Source organism: Salmo salar, unplaced genomic scaffold (assembly GCF_965601325.2).
Source record: "Salmo salar unplaced genomic scaffold, fSalSal1 ptg000691l, whole genome shotgun sequence".
Lineage (NCBI taxonomy): Eukaryota > Metazoa > Chordata > Actinopteri > Salmoniformes > Salmonidae > Salmo > Salmo salar.
In genome coordinates, this window is record NW_027675466.1 from 1,425,054 (window position 1) to 1,444,657 (window position 19,604).

Here is a 19,604-nt window from a genome sequence, read left to right on the forward strand (position 1 = left end):
GTTAACTTTTGGGTTTCTGAATCAGTTGTATAATGAATGCTAACGAAGTGTTTTGTGTTTGTCTTTGGGAAAATGGGGATTTCATTGTCTCTCTTTGGAATGTTTCCTGGGACTATAATCTTGGGTGAGTGAGATTGAGGCTGTAAACTACCTAAATGGAAAAGGCCTGGACATATTTTGTTTGTTTTTACTTTAGGGTTTGATAATACCCACACACAACACTGTCATGACGTTGGCCTGTGGGTAAGGTTTATGACCCCCCCCCATAAATACCTTTCTCTCTTCCCCTCTCTGAATCTACTGAAGGACCTGAATAGACTGTGTTAAATATAGAGGTTTATGACCCCCCCCCCCCTATAAACATATTTCTAAATATATATTTTTCTACAACCTTATTTTTTGAAAACTCACTAGCTTCTAGAACTCTCATCACCCCAATCAGGAACCAAGTCGTCCAAAAGAGGAAAACACAAATCTTTTTGACTGCCCACCCTTGAGACAATCAGAAACCAAGTCGTCCTTATCACAGACATGTCTGATTTCAAGAGGAAACTCCTGCAATATCCATAGTAACTTTCCACCTCACTGCAGAGCTTCTCTCTCTTTTCAGGGTTCACTAGATAGGCATGTTGTTGGATCGGGGCCCAGTCCCCAATGTCATGCTCTAGTACATTTGGGTTGGCACATCTGAGAATGAACCCTGATATTCTAAAAGCAGGGCAACAATGTCAATATAATTGTACCAAAAACCCCAAAATTGTCAGTTGGTTGCATAAATAATTATCAGTACTAAATGTTACATGTAAATATGAAATATTTGATTGTCTTATTTTCAATGACATGTTGCTAGGTGGGATATCCCCAATGTCAAAACACAGTTTAAACGTGTCCAAATCATTAACCAATATGCGGAAACAGTTTGTGATAAATTGAAAACATAAAATGTGCTACATACACAAACATCTGCCACAATAATCATATTACTTGTATTTTTTAAAACAAGCACCTTATAAAATGCACAAGCACCAAAAACGCTGTTGTTTTGACAAGTAGCTATAAATCACTGATATCGATTAGGGGGGAAATCAGGTTGTACATGATGTTGAAACTAACACAACTAAAAAATAAACATATGGAAATGGGAGATATATTTTACCTCACTGGTTAGAGGACAACCTGCAGAAGACAGTCAGCTACATTTTGGAGTGATACATTTAAATTTAGGGGTCGCTAAACAAAGGAACACAACACTTATTTGTCATAACTCATCGCTAAAATCAATTGTGCGAGAGGAGGGAGATGAAGTTGCACGTCCTGTTAAAACTAACAGCTCAAAAACCACACGGAATCTGGGAATAATGTGTACATCCCCGGTTAGAGGACAACTTGTAGAAAACAGCTAGCTACATTTTGAAGTGTTGCATTTTGATTCAAGTGGGTCACCAACGTGGTAAGTGTAACAGAGCTCTTTTTGTGTTAGTCACTTTTTGTTAAATCACATAAATAGTAACTCTTCCAATTCAGAGCCTGGATTTTCCCCCTGAGACTAATATCCATATCATGTTGAAATCAATAGAACAGGGGACAAACGTTTAGGGTTCTACATTGTGACATCATTAAAATACTCCTTCTACAATGTTAAAAACATTCTACATTGTGACATCATTTCATTGATATCACGAAACAACTCCATGTATTTTCTGATGTTTAATCAGAGATCTTTTATCAGAGTATCTCTGGTCACATTGACCACAGCCAAAAGATTTCTCTCCTGTGTGTGTTCTCTTGTGTTGAGTCAGATCTCCAGATTGACCAAAACTCTTTCCACATTTACCACAGCTATAAGGTTTCTCTCCTGTGTTTGTTCTCTGGTGCACTGTCAGATGTCCAGATTGACCAAAACTCTTCCAACATTTACCACAGCTATAAGGTTTCTCTACTGTGTGTATTCTCTGGTGTACTGTCAGATTATCAGATGTAGTAAAACTCTTCCCACATTGACCACATATATAAGGTTTCTCTCCTGTGTGTCTTCTCTGGTGTACAGTCAGAATGCAGAGGTCTCGAGGTCAACTATTTTTGATGTGTTTTCGCGTATCATTTTCTCCAGACCATCGGCTCTTTCGTTTATCTTTGCAGAGACAGCATCGATTATGTTGACCTGTAATTCGCGCAAAGATAATTCTTTCTGTGTCTTTTTGGGTGCAGGACTATTGACTGCATTTTCAGAATCAACCGAATGTCCAGAATCCTCCATTTCTTCTCCTGATGAGTCAGGTGGCGGTTTTTCTCCAACATATGAGTGCTCAGCTAGCAACTGCCTTCTCCTCCCTTTGCTCTTTCGCACATTTTTTCCTTCCATTTCTCAAAGTTATGAATCAAATTATCGGTCAACTAAGTGTTGTTCTCTATTGTGTTTACTATAAGCCAAGTTCCGTTACATTTAAGTTTGAGGGGGATAAAAGTTAAGGTTACTCGGAGCAAGCTGAAATCTCGTCTACACTCGCCGCCATCTTCCAGCGCCCCCCCCAGCCCAGGTGTGTCCCATTTCACTGACGACCCTCCCGGCTCCGCCCACCGACATCCTATTAAGGAAGAGCAAAGAGAAAGAATTCAGCAGACAGAGTGGGAGGGTCACAGCAGTCTGGTGATATACCAGGGACTGGGGATGCAGTTAGGTTTGTATGCAGTCTGGTGATATACCAGGGACTGGGGATGTAGTTAGGTTTGTACAGTCTGGTGATATACCATGGCCTGGGGATGTAGTTAGGTTTGTACAGTCTGATGATATACCAGGGACTGGGGATGCAGTTAGGTTTGTATGCAGTCTGGTGATATACCAGGGACTGGGGATGCAGTTAGGTTTGTACAGTCTGGTGATATACCAGGGACTGGGGATGTAGTTAGGTTTGTATACAGTCTGGTGATATACCAGGGACTGGGGATGCAGTTAGGTTTGTATGCAGTCTGATGATATACCAGGGACTGGGGATGCAGTTAGGTTTGTATGCAGTCTGATGATATACCAGGGACTGGGGATGCAGTTAGGTTTGTATACAGTCTGGTGATATACCAGGGACTGGGGATGCAGTTAGGTTTGTATACAGTCTGATGATATACCAGGGACTGGGGATGTAGTTAGGTTTGTATGCAGTCTGATGATATACCAGGGACTGGGGATGCAGTTAGGTTTGTATACAGTCTGATGATATACCAGGGACTGGGGATGCAGTTAGGTTTGTATACAGTCTGGTGATATACCAGGGACTGGGGATGCAGTTAGGTTTGTATACAGTCTGATGATATACCAGGGACTGGGGATGCAGTTAGGTTTGTACAGTCTGGTGATATACCAGGGACTGGGGATGTAGTTAGGTTTGTATACAGTCTGGTGATATACCAGGGACTGGGGATGCAGTTAGGTTTGTATACAGTCTGATGATATACCAGGGACTGGGGATGCAGTTAGGTTTGTACAGTCTGGTGATATACCAGGGACTGGGGATGTAGTTAGGTTTGTATGCAGTCTGGTGATATACCAGGGACTGGGGATGCAGTTAGGTTTGTACAGTCTGATGATATACCAGGGACTGGGGATGTAGTTAGGTTTGTATGCAGTCTGGTGATATACCAGGGACTGGGGATGCAGTTAGGTTTGTATAGTCTGGTGATATACCAGGGACTGGGGATGCAGTTAGGTTTGTACAGTCTGATGATATACCAGGGACTGGGGATGCAGTTAGGTTTGTACAGTCTGGTGATATACCAGGGACTGGGGATGTAGTTAGGTTTGTACAGTCTGATGATATACCAGGGACTGGGGATGCAGTTAGGTTTGTACAGTCTGGTGATATACCAGGGACTGGGGATGTAGTTAGGTTTGTATAGTCTGGTGATATACCAGGGACTGGGGATGCAGTTAGGTTTGTACAGTCTGGTGATATACCAGGGACTGGGGATGCAGTTAGGTTTGTATACAGTCTGATGATATACCAGGGACTGGGGATGCAGTTAGGTTTGTATGCAGTCTGATGATATACCAGGGACTGGGGATGCAGTTAGGTTTGTATGCAGTCTGATGATATACCAGGGACTGGGGATGTAGTTAGGTTTGTACAGTCTGGTGATATACCAGGGACTGGGGATGCAGTTAGGTTTGTATGCAGTCTGGTGATATACCAGGGACTGGGGATGTAGTTAGGTTTGTATGCAGTCTGATGATATACCAGGGACTGGGGATGCAGTTAGGTTTGTACAGTCTGATGATATACCAGGGACTGGGGATGCAGTTAGGTTTGTACAGTCTGGTGATATACCAGGGACTGGGGATGCAGTTAGGTTTGTATGCAGTCTGATGATATACCAGGGACTGGGGATGTAGTTAGGTTTGTACAGTCTGATGATATACCAGGGACTGGGGATGCAGTTAGGTTTGTACAGTCTGGTGATATACCAGGGACTGGGGATGCAGTTAGGTTTGTATGCAGTCTGATGATATACCAGGGACTGGGGATGCAGTTAGGTTTGTATGCAGTCTGATGATATACCAGGGACTGGGGATGCAGTTAGGTTTGTATGCAGTCTGATGATATACCAGGGACTGGGGATGCAGTTAGGTTTGTATGCAGTCTGGTGATATACCAGGGACTGGGGATGCAGTTAGGTTTGTACAGTCTGGTGATATACCAGGGACTGGGGATGCAGTTAGGTTTGTATGCAGTCTGGTGATATACCAGGGACTGGGGATGTAGTTAGGTTTGTACAGTCTGGTGATATACCAGGGACTGGGGATGCACTTAGGTTTGTACAGTCTGGTGATATACCAGGGACTGGGATGCAGTTAGGTTTGTACAGTCTGGTGATATACCAGGGACTGGGGATGCAGTTAGGTTTGTACAGTCTGGTGATATACCAGGGACTGGGGATGTAGTTAGGTTTGTACAGTCTGATGATATACCAGGGACTGGGGATGTAGTTAGGTTTGTACAGTCTGATGATATACCAGGGACTGGGGATGTAGTTAGGTTTGTATGCAGTCTGGTGATATACCAGGGACTGGGGATGCAGTTAGGTTTGTACAGTCTGGTGATATACCAGGGACTGGGGATGTAGTTAGGTTTGTACAGTCTGATGATATACCAGGGACTGAGGATGCCGTTAGGTTTGTACAGTCTGGTGATATACCAGGGCCTGGACATGCAGTTAGGTTTGTTTTCCTCTAGCTACTCTCCAGTTTGCTCCCAGCAGCGTTAATAGAACATAGATCACTGTTCAACTAGGCTGCAGAGTTCCTATTTTGACAGATAATTCAACCAGTGTGACCAGTGGGTTTCTTTAAATGAATGAATATGAAACTGCCTTAAATACAGATGTGAAGGACAGTATGTTTTAAATTCTCACTCAAAATATGCACTGCTCTTTTTGAACGTCTCAATATAATATTATTATTTAATGAAAGGAATGAAAAATACATTTGTGTGCAACAACAACTGCGTTTCCCTCCAGTCAGCAGACGGCGATGTGCGTCTTTCAGGCGATGCTGCAGCGTGACGTATAATCTAGTGTACGGAACACTTCTTCAACAACATCTAGTCAGCCACCTCGGTAGCCAACAGCCGAAACATTTAGACTGTTTCTGTGCATATTTGCCTCTGTTTTTTAAATATACTTCTGACATCTAGTTAATTTCCCCCATTTAAATGTTATAGGTACATTGTTAGTCAACTAGCTGGCTTGATAAATTAGCCTAGCACTAAACTAGTCGCTCATGCTAACTAGCTAGCTAGCTAACATCCCCGAACATGAGCTCCCTAAACTACTCCCCTCCTGTTAAAGAAGAGGAGGTCTGCTGGACGGAGAAAGAAGCTCTGGGGCTGAACATTGTCGTGAAAGAGGAGAAGGAAGAGGAGGATGTCACAGTAAAACAAGAAGTAGAGGGTGAGGCTGTTACCGTGAAAGAAGAAGAGAAAGACGTTTCAGTGAAAGAAGAAGATGCGTTCAGAGTGAAAGAGGAGGAGGATGTTACAGTAAAAGAAGAGGAAGAGGTGAAAGAGGAGGATGTAGTTTTTGAAGTGAAGGAGGGGAAACAGGGAGAGAGAACTGTCATATTGACAGAGGAGTCAGGAGATCTGATTACCACCAGTAAGTACTGTCTTAAAAACGGGCTCTAACTGCAAAGGTTTTGAACGAATGTGTTGTTTTAAAGCAGCATGCTACTGAAATTCTATACTTGAAAATGTTGTTCTGTACTATAGGAATTTATGTTATAATATAATGTTGAAGCTACATTTTAAATCCCTGAATGCTGATTGGCTGACAGCCGTGGTATATCAGGCCGTATACCATGGGTATGACAACATGTATTTTTACTGTTCTGATTACGTTGGTAACCAGTTTATAATAGCAATAAGACACCTCAGTGATAGATGGCCAATATACCACGGCTAAGGGCTGTATCCAGGCACTCTGTGTTGCGTCGTGCATAAGGACAGTCTTTAACCGTGCTATATTGGCCATATACCACACTTCCTCTGGTCTTATTGCTTAACTGTAACATGTGTATACCATCAGAGTCCCTCCCACCACAAAATCACAACTTAATTGTCTCACAGAATGGCAAACAAGTTATAAATGAAACTTTTGATGTGTGTCTATTGTAGGCCTTGTGTGGAGTGTGTATACCAACAAAAAGCAGATTTCTAAATAATGTTGGAGAAATACATAAAATAAGATGCATTATTGACATGAAATGGACATGTGTTATGGGGAGACTGAACATATTAGCAAAAGGACAAGCGTTTTGGGGAGACTGAACATATTAGCAAACGTTTGTAAGTCTACAAAAAAACATAAAATAAAATAGCCATTTCAAGGAAAGGCTGAACTAAAGAATTATCATTTAGAAAGTATGGTAATTATTACTTTAGAGATGAAGTGGGACACCAACAAAATGTTATTTACATTGGATCAAATACAGCCTATAACATGACATTATCTATTATTATAGAGCTCTGATCAGCCTATAACATGACATTATCTATTATTATAGAGCTCTGATCAGCCTATAACATGACATTATCTATTATTATAGAGCTCTGATCAGCCTATAACATGACATTATCTATTATTATAGAGCTCTGATCAGCCTATAACATGACATTATCTATTATTATAGAGCTCTGATCAGCCTATAACATTATCTATTATTATAGAGCTCTGATCAGCCTATAACATTATCTATTATTATAGAGCTCTGTTCAGCCTATAACATGACATTATCTATTATTATAGAGCTCTGTTCAGCCTATAACATGACATTATCTATTATTATAGAGCTCTGATCAGCCTATAACATTATCTATTATTATAGAGCTCTGATCAGCCTATAACATTATCTATTATTATAGAGCTCTGTTCAGCCTATAACATGACATTATCTATTATTATAGAGCTCTGATCAGCCTATAAACATGACATTATCTATTATTATAGAGCTCTGATCAGCCTATAACATGACATTATCTATTATTATAGAGCTCTGATCAGCCTATAAACATGACATTATCTATTATTATAGAGCTCTGATCAGCCTATAACATTATCTATTATTATAGAGCTCTGTTCAGCCTATAACATGACATTATCTATTATTATAGAGCTCTGATCAGCCTATAAACATGACATTATCTATTATTATAGAGCTCTGATCAGCCTATAACATGACATTATCTATTATTATAGAGCTCTGATCAGCCTATAAACATGACATTATCTATTATTATAGAGCTCTGATCAGCCTATAAACATGACATGATCTATTATTATAGAGCTCTGATCAGCCTATAACATTATCTATTATTATAGAGCTCTGATCAGCCTATAACATGACATTATCTATTATTATAGAGCTCTGATCAGCCTATAACATGACATTATCTATTATTATAGAGCTCTGATCAGCCTATAAACATGACATTATCTATTATTATAGAGCTCTGTTCAGCCTATAAACATGACATTATCTATTATTATAGAGCTCTGATCAGCCTATACACATGACATTATCTATTATTATAGAGTTCTGCTCAGCCTATAAACATGATCTATTATTATAGAGCTCTAATCAGCCTATAAACATGACATTATCTATTATTATAGAGCTCTGTTCAGCCTATAAACATGACATGATCTATTATTATAGAGCTCTGTTCAGCCTATAAACATGACATTATCTATTATTATAGAGCTCTGTTCAGCCTATAAACATGACATTATCTATTATTATAGAGCTCTGCTCAGCCTGTAAACATGACATTATCTATTATTATAGAGCTCTGATCAGCCTGTAAACATGACATTATCTATTATTATAGAGCTCTGATCAGCCTGGAAACATGACATTATCTATTATTATAGAGCTCTGATCAGCCTGTAAACATGACATTATCTATTATTATAGAGCTCTGATCAGCCTGTAAACATGACATTATCTATTATTATAGAGCTCTGCTCAGCCTATAAACATGACATTATCTATTATTATAGAGCTCTGATCAGCCTGAAGACATGACATTATCTATTATTATAGAGCTCTGATCAGCCTATAAACATGACATTATCTATTATTATAGAGCTCTGTTCAGCCTATAAACATGACATTATCTATTATTATAGAGCTCTGCTCAGCCTATAAACATGACATTATCTATTATTATAGAGCTCTGTTCAGCCTATAAACATGACATTATCTATTATTATAGAGCTCTGATCAGCCTATAAACATTATCTATTATTATAGAGCTCTGTTCAGCCTATAAACATGACATTATCTATTATTATAGCGCTGTGCTCAGCCTATAAACATGATCTATTATTATAGAGCTCTGCTCAGCCTATAAACATGATCTATTATTATAGAGCTCTGCTCAGCCTATAAACATGACATTATCTATTATTATAGAGCTCTGCTCAGCCTGTAAACATGACATTATCTATTATTATAGAGCTGTGCTCAGCCTGTAAACATTACATTATTTATTATTATAGAGCTCTGTTCAGCCTATAAACATGACATTATCTATTATTATAGAGCTCTGCTCAGCCTATAGACATGACATTATCTATTATTATACAGCTCTGCTCAGCCTATAAACATGATCTATTATTATACAGCTCTGCTCAGCCTATAAACATGACATTATCTATTATTATAGAGCTCTGCTCAGCCTAAAATACGACATTATGTAGCCTGGCAGGTAGGAGCCAGTAACCGAAAGGTTGCTGGATCAAATCCCCGAGCTGACAAGGTAAAAACGCTGTCATTCTGCCCCTGAGCAAGGAAGTTAACCCACTGTTCCCTGGCTGCCGATGACGTGGATGTCTATTAAGGCAGCCCCGCACACCTCTCTGATTCAGAGGGGTTGGGTTAAATACGGGACACACATTTCAGTTGAATCCATTCAGTTGACTAGGTATCCCCCTTTCCCTATTGTAGAGCTCTGCTCAGCCTATAAACATGTGAGAAAGATTAGATTTTATGTTCTACATTATTATTATTATTAGGGCGGCCACCAAGTTTTTATTAAATTATGTAATGTTCTGAAAACTGACTTCAGGTTTTTGAGGAATCTAGCCTCACAGGAAGACAGTTTTATTTTATGGAGGTTTAATTCAGTTCTCTGTTTAATATTTAACTAAAAACTCTGTTTGTCTTTGGTAGGAGAGGGACCAGACTCTCACTCTGACAGCAGGGAGACTCCTTTAGGGGAACCAGACCCAGAGACGCCCAAACCAGCGAGACAACACCACTGTTCCCAGTGTGGAAAGCGTTTTAAGTGGTTAAGGAACCTGAAAGTACATGAGAGAACGCATACAGGAGAAAACCCTTACGAATGCTCCCACTGTGGAAAGAGTTTTACCAAGTTAGGGAACCTAAAAGAGCATGAGAGGACACACACAAGAGAAAAGAGTTTCCAATGTTCCCAGTGTGGAAAGAGGTTTACCCAGTTACGGTACCTGAAACAACATGAAGAAATACACACAGAAGATAGGAAGACCTACCACTGCTCTCAGTGTGGAAAGATATTTACTGGGTTAGGGAACCTGAAAATACATATGAGAAGACACTCTGGAGAGAAGCCGTACCACTGTTCCCACTGTGTAAAGAGTTTTACTCAGTTAGGGAGCCTGAAACCACATGAGAGGGGACACAATGGAGAGAAGCCTTATCACTGTTCCCACTGTGGAAGGAATTTTAGGTGGTATGCGAGCCTGAAGGAGCATGAGAGAATACACACAGGAGAAAAGCCTTACCACTGTTCCAATTGTGAAAAGAGTTTTACCCATCGAGGGAGCCTGAAAGCGCATGAGAGAATACACTCAGGAGAAAAGCCTTACAAATGTTCCCGATGTGAAAAGAGTTTTACCCGGTTAGGGAGCTTGAAAAAGCATGAGAGAACACACACAGGAGAAAAGCCTTTCCAACATACTAATACACAGGAGGAGAAGACATACCACTGCTCTCATTGTGAAAATACATTTTCCCAGTCAGAGGACCTGAAATCACACGAGAGAATAGAGAGGCTGTGTTCTGACTTATGTTTTTGATTGAGAAATTGTGTTTTTGTTCATTCTACATTAAATAATATTGTATGAATGAAATCATACTGAAAAATAGGTCTACATGTTTTTTCCAGCTCAAGACATGATCATGTCGAAAAAATCGGATTAAAAGAGTAAAAAAAAATGTTTTGATTATGAACTTAAGATTGATTGAATGCAAGTGTAAACCCCTAAATGTTGTTCACTATATCATTGGGATATTTCAAACATGTTAATTATTAAATAGATTGATATTAGTATTTCTTCATTCAGATTGTCATTGTAAATGCGTATTGGTTCTCAATTGACATATCTGATTAAATAAATGTGAAATAAAGTAAATGCCATATTGTTTTTGGGAAGTCTATTTGGTTCTATGTTGGGACTATAAGAATATTTTGAAGATAAATACACAAGGCAGAGTACGAGAGAGACAGAGGACGAGAGGTCAGTACAGTACTAACAACCAATGGAAATAGTGTTTTTTCCTGTAATAGGGAGTTATTGATCAGTGGTTCAGCAACATGGGAGGATGTAGATGTACACTACCGTTCAACAGTTTGGGGTCACTTAGAAATAACCTTGTTTTTAAAAGAAAGCAATTTTTTGTCCATTAAAATAACATCAAATTGATCTGAAATACAGTGTAGACATTGTTAATGTTGTAAATGACTATTGTAGCTGGAAACAGATGATTATTAATGGAATATCTACATAGGCGTACAGAGGCCCATTATCAGCAACCATCACTCCTGTGTTCCTATGGCACGTTGTGTTAGTTAATCCAAGTTTATCATTTTAAAAGGCTAATTGATCATTAGAAAACCCTTTTGCAATTATGTTAGCACAGCTGAAAACTGTTGTTATGATTAAAGAAGCAATAAAACTGGTCTGCTTTAGACTAGTTGAGTATCTGGAGCATCAATGTAACCTCTCAAATTCATAGACAGGTGTCGCGTCTATTTTTACCCAAAAGTAGTTTTTTACCTGGAGACTGTAGTGCTACTTTCTCAAAATGAACATAAATGCTGTAGGGGGAGGGTTCTGGTGTTTTACCAGGAGACTGGGGCCGATCCCCATTTAGGAATGTATGTCTTGCTTACTCACACTCTGCATGTGTTGATACCTGGCTGAAAACCCTCACAGTTGTTGGCCAACAGATTTTGTCATGGAGTTTTCATTCAATAGGGTTTAGAGTCCATTTCATCTTAAGCCATTCTTTTAAATACGGTAATACCTTTAATTAGAATGTTGTGCCTTTAAATACCTTTTCATTCTAATTTTGTTGATGGACTCAATAGAATACACGGAGTCAGAAACTAGGGATCAATTCAAGAAAGTCATCATTCGTCTCTGTTTCAACACCAACTGGTAGATTTAAAAATACTCTGATCTTATAGATTATTTAGGTACATTTTAGGGTTAGGAAAGTATGTATGAATCATAAAAACAATAGTCCTATAAATCTACCCTTGGGCCGTTTGATGACAACGGCCCAATCCTACATTTACATAAGTGTTCAGACCCTTAACTCAGTACTTTGTTGAAACACCTTTGGCAGCGATTACAGCCTTGAGTCTTCTTGGGTATGACACTAGAAGCTTGGCACATCTGTATTTGGGTAGTTTCTTCCATTCTTCTCTGCAGATCCTCTCAAGCTCTGTCAGGTTGGATGGGGAGCATCGCTGCACAACTATTTTCAGGTCTCTCCAGAGATGTTTGATCGGGTTCAAGTCCGGGCTCTGGCTGGACCACTCAAGGACAACAGTGCAATAATATGTAACAACTTCACAACAAATACACACATCTAAAGTAAAGGAATGGAATTAAGAATATATAAATATTTGGATGAGCAATGTCAGAGTGGCATAGACTAAAATACAGTAGAATAGTATAGAATACAGTATATACATATGAGATGAGTAATACATAGACAGATACAGTAGAATAGGATAGAATACAGTATATACATATGAGATGAGTAATACATAGACTAAGATACAGTAGAATAGGATAGAATACAGTATATACATATGAGATGAGTAATACATAGACAGATACAGTAGAATAGGATAGAATACAGTATATACATATGAGATGAGTAATGCATAGAGAGATACAGTAGAATAGGATAGAATACAGTATATACATATGAGATGAGTAATACATAGACAGATACAGTAGAATAGGATAGAATACAGTATATACATATGAGATGAGTAATGCATAGAGAGATACAGTAGAATAGGATAGAATACAGTATATACATATGTGATGAGTAATACATAGACAGATACAGTAGAATAGGATAGAACCTAGTCTGTTCATTATATACTTCTACATGATGTATTGTTACACCATGTAGGAGCAGTATAGACCTAGTCTGTTCATTATATACATCTACATGATGTATTGTTACACCATGTAGGAGCAGTATAGACCTAGTCTGTTCATTATATACATCTACATGATGTATTGTTACACCAACACAAAAAAAGGAAATTATATTATTTTATACTAATACAATTGCTCAGAGAAAGAGATTTAGTTTAAAATGTAATTCTCAAAAGGTTGGGGTCTGAATTATTGCCACCCATGTTTTCAATACTCCAGCACCCTCCCCTTGGGAGGATAATGACACTGAAATGTTTAATGAGATTAGAGAACACATTGGGTGGGATCTTAGACCATTCCTCCAAACAGAATCTCTCCAGGTCTTTGATTTATTTAGTCTGTCTTGTGGACTGCCCTGTTCAATTCAAACCACAGGTTTTCAATGGAGTTCAAGTCCGAAGACTGAGATGGCCATTGAAAATGTTGATTTTGTGCCCAATTAACCATTTCTTCATGGATGTTGATGTGTCTTGCTGGAAGATCCACTTATGGCCAAGTTTCAGCCTCCTAGCAGAGAGGTAACCAGGTTTTGGGCTAAAATATCCTGGTAGTGGGTAAAGTTTATTTATTTATTTTATACAGTAATTTTTGCTCGTCTTTATCAAGGGTATCAATAACTAGGTGCTTATTTTGATATCTAGTTATTTGACTGAATCAGAAATACAGATGTGGAGTAGATGTAGAGTTTGTTTTAAATTCTCATAAAAATCTGAACTAATCAAACAACACTTGTTGCTCTTTGTACGTGTTGATATAATATTCATATTTAATGGAGAGAAAAAAACGTTTCCCTAAACTGCTTTATAATATTATAATTCAATGAAGAATAAAAATAGTTTTCCCTCCTCAACTGCGTTTCCTCCCTCCAGACAGCAGATGGCGATATGTGTCTTTCAGGCGATGTTTCTAGTGTGACGTATAATCTAGTGGACGGAACTCTTCAACAACTGCAGCCACCTCGGTAGCTCGCTAGCCGACAAAGTCTGAACATTCAAGTTCTTAAGACAATTTCGTGGTTTAATTGCCACTGTGATTTAAACATAGTACTCCATTTTATGTAATATTTACGTTGTAAGTCAACTAGCTGGCTGGTTAAGTTAGCACTAGTCTAGTCGCTAATGCTAACTAGCTATTATCCCCGACCATGAGTTCACTAAGCTACTCTCCTGTTAAAGAAGAGGTCTGCTGGACGGAAAAAGACACTCTCGTGGAAGAGGAGGCTGTTTCAATACAAAAACAAGTAGAGGGTGAGGCTGTTACCGTGAAAGAAGAAGAGAAAGACGTTTCAGTTAAAGAAGAGGAAGACGCGTTCAGAGTGAAAGAGGATGAGGATGTTACTGTGAAAGAAGAGGAGGAAGATGCAGTTTTTGGAGTGGAGGATGAAGTGAAAGAAGATGAAGACGTTTTTGGAATGAAGGATGAAGAGGGGGAGATTACTGTCACATTAGAGGAGGACGAAGAAGAGAAGACTGGAGAACTGATTAACACCAGTAAATACAGTGAGTACTATCTAATAAAACAGGGACATTGTTCTGGTTAACACCAGTAAATACAGTGAGTACTATCTAATAAAACAGGGACATTGATCTGATTATTACCAGTAAATACAGTGAGTACTATCTAATAAAACAGGGACATTGATCTGGTTAACACCAGTAAATACAGTGAGTACTATCTTATAAAACAGGGACATTGATCTGATTAACACCAGTAAATACAGTGAGTACTATCTTATCAAACAGGGACATTGATCTGATTAACACCAGTAAATACAGTGAGTACTATCTAATAAAACAGGGACATTGATCTGATTAACACCAGTAAATACAGTGAGTACTATCTAATAAAACAGGGACATTGATCTGATTAACACCAGTAAATACAGTGAGTACTATCTTATAAAACAGGGACATTGATCTGATTAACACCAGTAAATACAGTGAGTACTATCTAATAAAACAGGGACATTGATCTGATTAACACCAGTAAATACAGTGAGTACTATCTAATAAAACAGGGACATTGATCTGGTTAACACCAGTAAATACAGTGAGTACTATCTTATAAAACAGGGACATTGATCTGATTAACACCAGTAAATACTGTGAGTACTATCTTATAAAACAGGGACATTGTTCTGGTTAACACCAGTAAATACAGTGAGTACTATCTTATAAAACAGGGACACAAACTCTGCAGTTGCATTCTATACTCATATGTTTTTGTACTGTATGAATTGTTCACTTTTCCTGTTGAAAAGTGATATAAATACAGTAAAGTATAAACACACTAATGGGAAACAAATAAATGTTTTGAGCAAAATAGTGCTTTTTTAACAACTGCAAACTAGAAGGAGTGAGTGATGTCATAGTAAGGTCTCCAAGGAGTTGGCTTGATGGGAAGTCGTGATGTCATCCAATAGGAGACTGATCTTCATGTGAATATTCATTATTCTTTTTAAAATCCTTCATGTTCTGTCAAGTTGGTTGTTGATCATTGCTAGAAAGCCGTTTTCAAGTCTTGCCATAGACTTTCAAGACGATTTAAGTCCAAACTGTAACTAGGCCACTCAGGAACATTCAATGTCATCTTGGTAAGCTCCTCCAGTGTAGATTTGGCCTTGTGGTTTAGGTTATTGTCCTGTTAGGACGTTTTTTTGTATTCAGATCTCTGAAATGCTCTCTACCTACGTAACATTTAGTGTCTCCTTATGTTACGCTGGGGAAACAGTTTTCATGGGCACAGAAATCCTAAATAATTTCAGAGTTTGCAAATCCAATGGTTCTAACCGAGAGTCACCTTAACTTTATTGACAACACCCAAATAGATACTGTCATTAACGTCGTTCTTCAATAATTACACATAATTCTGTAGCTGTTTAGTTACAGTTACATGTTCAACTATCATCAGCTGATCCAGGAAATCATTTTCTGAATGACAGTCACATGACAAACATCACGACATGCAACAACAACCAAAGTGCTTCTTCATTCATTACTCTGGTAAAGACAGTTATGCCGTTCTCCACGTTGGATCCAACATCCCTAACAAATTCATGTTTATAATGTGCTATTGTCTGGTCGATGTACTGTAGGGTCTCGTTAGTCTGTCTGGACACAGAGATACTTAGCTCATAATGTGTAGAGAACTGTTCCTTGATGGATAGGCTACTGTACAACACACAGAGCTATTTTCCTATATTCAGGACATTTAGAATGACAACACATCACAGAGTAGCCTAGTGGGATTATTCACAAAACTATCTGGTGATCAGGTTATGAAATGTCATGACAAAGACATTTTAGTTTCCATGTTTCACCTGAAATATTGAATGATTTATAGTCCTACGTCTATGTTGTTGTTAGACCTACTGTAGGACCCATAACTTTATCTATGTTATTGTTACGTGAAGTTATGGGTCCTACAGTAGGTCTATGTTGTTGTTAGGTGAAGTAGGTCTATGTTGTTGTTAGAAGTTATGGGTCCTACAGTAGGTCTATGTTATTGTTGTGTGAAGTTATGGGTCCTACAGTAGGTCTATGTTGTTGTTAGAAGTTATGGGTCCTACAGTAGGTCTATGTTGTTGTTAGGTGAAGTAATGGGTCCTACAGTAGGTCTATGTTATTGTTAGGTGAAGTTATGGGTCCTACAGTAGGTCTATGTTGTTGTTAGGTGAAGTTATGGGTCCTACAGTAGGTCTATGTTATTGTTAGGTGAAGTTATGGGTCCTACAGTTATAATCCAAAGTAGTGTGAAATGCATTCATAAGCAACCTGGAAATGGAGGCTATATTTGCTGTCAACCTATGAGAACTCCCCTGAGTTTTCCCCCACGGTGGTGAATTAGTGAATAGACACAGAGCTTAATGTGAGTTTCCTTGAGTAGCACTCCTGATCTTGTCCTGACATTGAGCTGTAATATTCAGAAAACGTTGTGGAAAACTTAAATCTTCGCTCACCATTTTTGGTTTACCAGATATACTACATCCATAACTAGTGGTTTCCTCATTACCAGATATACTACATCCATAACTAGCGGTTTCCTCATTACCAGATATACTACATCCATAACTAGTGGGTTCCTCATTACCAGATATACTACATCCATAACTAGTGGTTTCCTCATTACCAGATATACTACATCCATAACTAGTGGTTTCCTCATTACCAGATATACTACATCCATAACTAGTGGTTTCCTCATTACCAGATATACTACATCCATAACTAGTGGTTTCCTCATTACCAGATATACTACATCCATAACTAGTGGTTTCCTCATTACCAGATATACTACATCCATAACTAGTGGTTTCCTCATTACCAGATATACTACATCCATAACTAGTGGTTTCCTCATTAGCAGATATACTACATCCATAACTAGTGGTTTCCTCATTACCAGATATACTACATCCATAACTAGTGGTTTCCTCATTACCAGATATACTACATCCATAACTAGTGGTTTCCTTATTAGCAGATATACTACATCCATAACTAGTGGTTTCCTCATTACCAGATATACTACATCCATAACTAGTGGTTTCCTCATTACCAGATATACTACATCCATAACTAGTGGTTTCCTCATTACCAGATATACTACATCCATAACTAGTGGTTTCCTCATTACCAGATATACTACATCCATAACTAGTGGTTTCCTCATTACCAGATATTCTACATCCATAACTAGTGGTTTCCTCATTACCAGATATACTACATCCATAACTAGTGGTTTCCTCATTACCAGATATACTACATCCATAACTAGTGGTTTCCTCATTACCAGATATACTACATCCATAACTAGTGGTTTCCTCATTACCAGATATACTACATCCATAACTAGTGGTTTCCTCATTACCAGATATACTACATCCATAACTAGTGGTTTCCTCATTACCAGATATACTACATCCATAACTAGTGGTTTCCTCATTACCAGATATACTACATCCATAACTAGTGGTTTCCTCATTACCAGATATACTACATCCATAACTAGTGGTTTCCTTATTAGCAGATATACTACATCCATAACTAGTGGTTTCCTCATTACCAGATATACTACATCCATAACTAGTGGTTTCCTCATTACCAGATATACTACATCCATAACTAGTGGTTTCCTCATTACCAGATATACTACATCCATAACTAGTGGTTTCCTCATTACCAGATATACTACATCCATAACTAGTGGTTTCCTCATTACCAGATATACTACATCCATAACTAGTGGTTTCCTCATTACCAGATATACTACATCCATAACTAGTGGTTTCCTCATTACCAGATATACTACATCCATAACTAGTCGTTTCCTCATTACCAGATATAGTACATACATAACTAGCGGTTTCCTCATTAGCAGGGAGGAGTTTCTACAATCAAATTGCCCTCGTGCCGCAATTTTATTAAACACAGAAAGGGGCCTATATTGGAGACCAAAAGTCGTCTGGCACACTGCTTAGAGGTTCAACAACATGAATAACTTATTTCTAGCCTACAATCATCGATGTTACTACTAATGTGAAAACAAGACAAAAATATGACTATTCTTGCTCATTTTAAGGCAAATTTCAAATAATTGTAACATTCATTACAGACGTCAATTGTTGTCCAACATCATGGCTCCGCTGTTGGCATCACCTTTTACAGTGGATTACCGCTGTTGTGGGCCTTTAATCATCTGTCTGACTTTGTTGTTCACACAGGAGAGAGACGTGACTATCGTGGATCCTCTGGGGAGCCTCAACAACGTCATGATGCTGAAGAGGCAGAGAAGAGTCTCTCCAGATCAGAACACCTCAATAAACACCTGCAGAGATCCACAAGGAAGAGAACTCACTGCTGCTCTGACTGTGGGAAGAGATGCACCTCCCCAGCAGGCATTAAAATTCATCAGAGAATCCACACAGGAGAGAAACCTTATAGCTGTGGTCAATGTGGGAAGAGTTTTTGTCAATCTGGACAGCTGACAGTGCACCAGAGAACACACACAGGAGATAAACCTTATATCTGTGGTCAATGTGGGAAGAGGTTTGCGGCATCTTTCACTCTGACTCTACACCAGAGAACACACACAGGAGAGAAATCTTATAGCTGTGATCAATGTGGGAAGAGTTTTGGTCAATCTGGTATCACACCAGAGAATACACACAGGAGAGAAACTTTATAGCTGTGGTCAATGTGGGAAGAGTTTTGGTCAATCTGGTATCACACCAGAGAATACACACAGGAGAGAAACTTTATAGCTGTGGTCAATGTGGGAAGAGTTTTACTACATCTAGATATCTGACTTTACACCAGAGAACACACACAGGAGAGAAACCTTATAGCTGTGGTCAATGTGGGAAGAGTTTTACTACATCTAGCACTCTGACTAAACACCAGAGAACACACACAGGAGAGAAACCTTATAGCTGTGGTCAATGTGGGAAGAGTTTTACTACATCTAGCACTCTGACTCAACACCAGAGAACACACACAGGAGAGAAACCTTATAGCTGTGATCAGTGTGACAAGAGATTCCAGGCTCTGAAATGTAAGAGTTACTATTTATGTGATTTAACAAAAAGTGACTAACACAAAAAGAGTTGTGTT

The 19,604-nt window shown here is 38.6% G+C and overlaps 1 protein-coding gene across 1 annotated transcript; it reads left to right on the forward strand.

The window, feature by feature from the left end:
- The first annotated feature begins 5,572 nt into the window (after positions 1-5,572).
- On the forward strand, positions 5,573-10,953 carry LOC145877184 (uncharacterized). Its single transcript, XM_082972476.1, has 2 exons — positions 5,573-6,141; positions 9,719-10,953. The coding sequence occupies exons 1-2, from the start codon at positions 5,802-5,804 to the stop codon at positions 10,603-10,605; spliced, it is 1,227 nt and encodes a 408-aa protein (XP_082828602.1). The 5' UTR covers positions 5,573-5,801; the 3' UTR covers positions 10,606-10,953.
- Positions 10,954-19,604: the final 8,651 nt, after the last annotated feature.

Bases quoted from the DNA above. Each gene is read 5' to 3' on its own strand.
- LOC145877184 (XM_082972476.1), top strand. From the start codon at position 5,802: ATGAGCTCCCTAAACTACTCCCCTCCTGTTAAAGAAGAGGAGGTCTGC. The intron at 6,142-9,718 runs GTAAGTACTGTC...TGTCTTTGGTAG, and splicing joins AGGAGATCTGATTACCACCA to GAGAGGGACCAGACTCTCAC.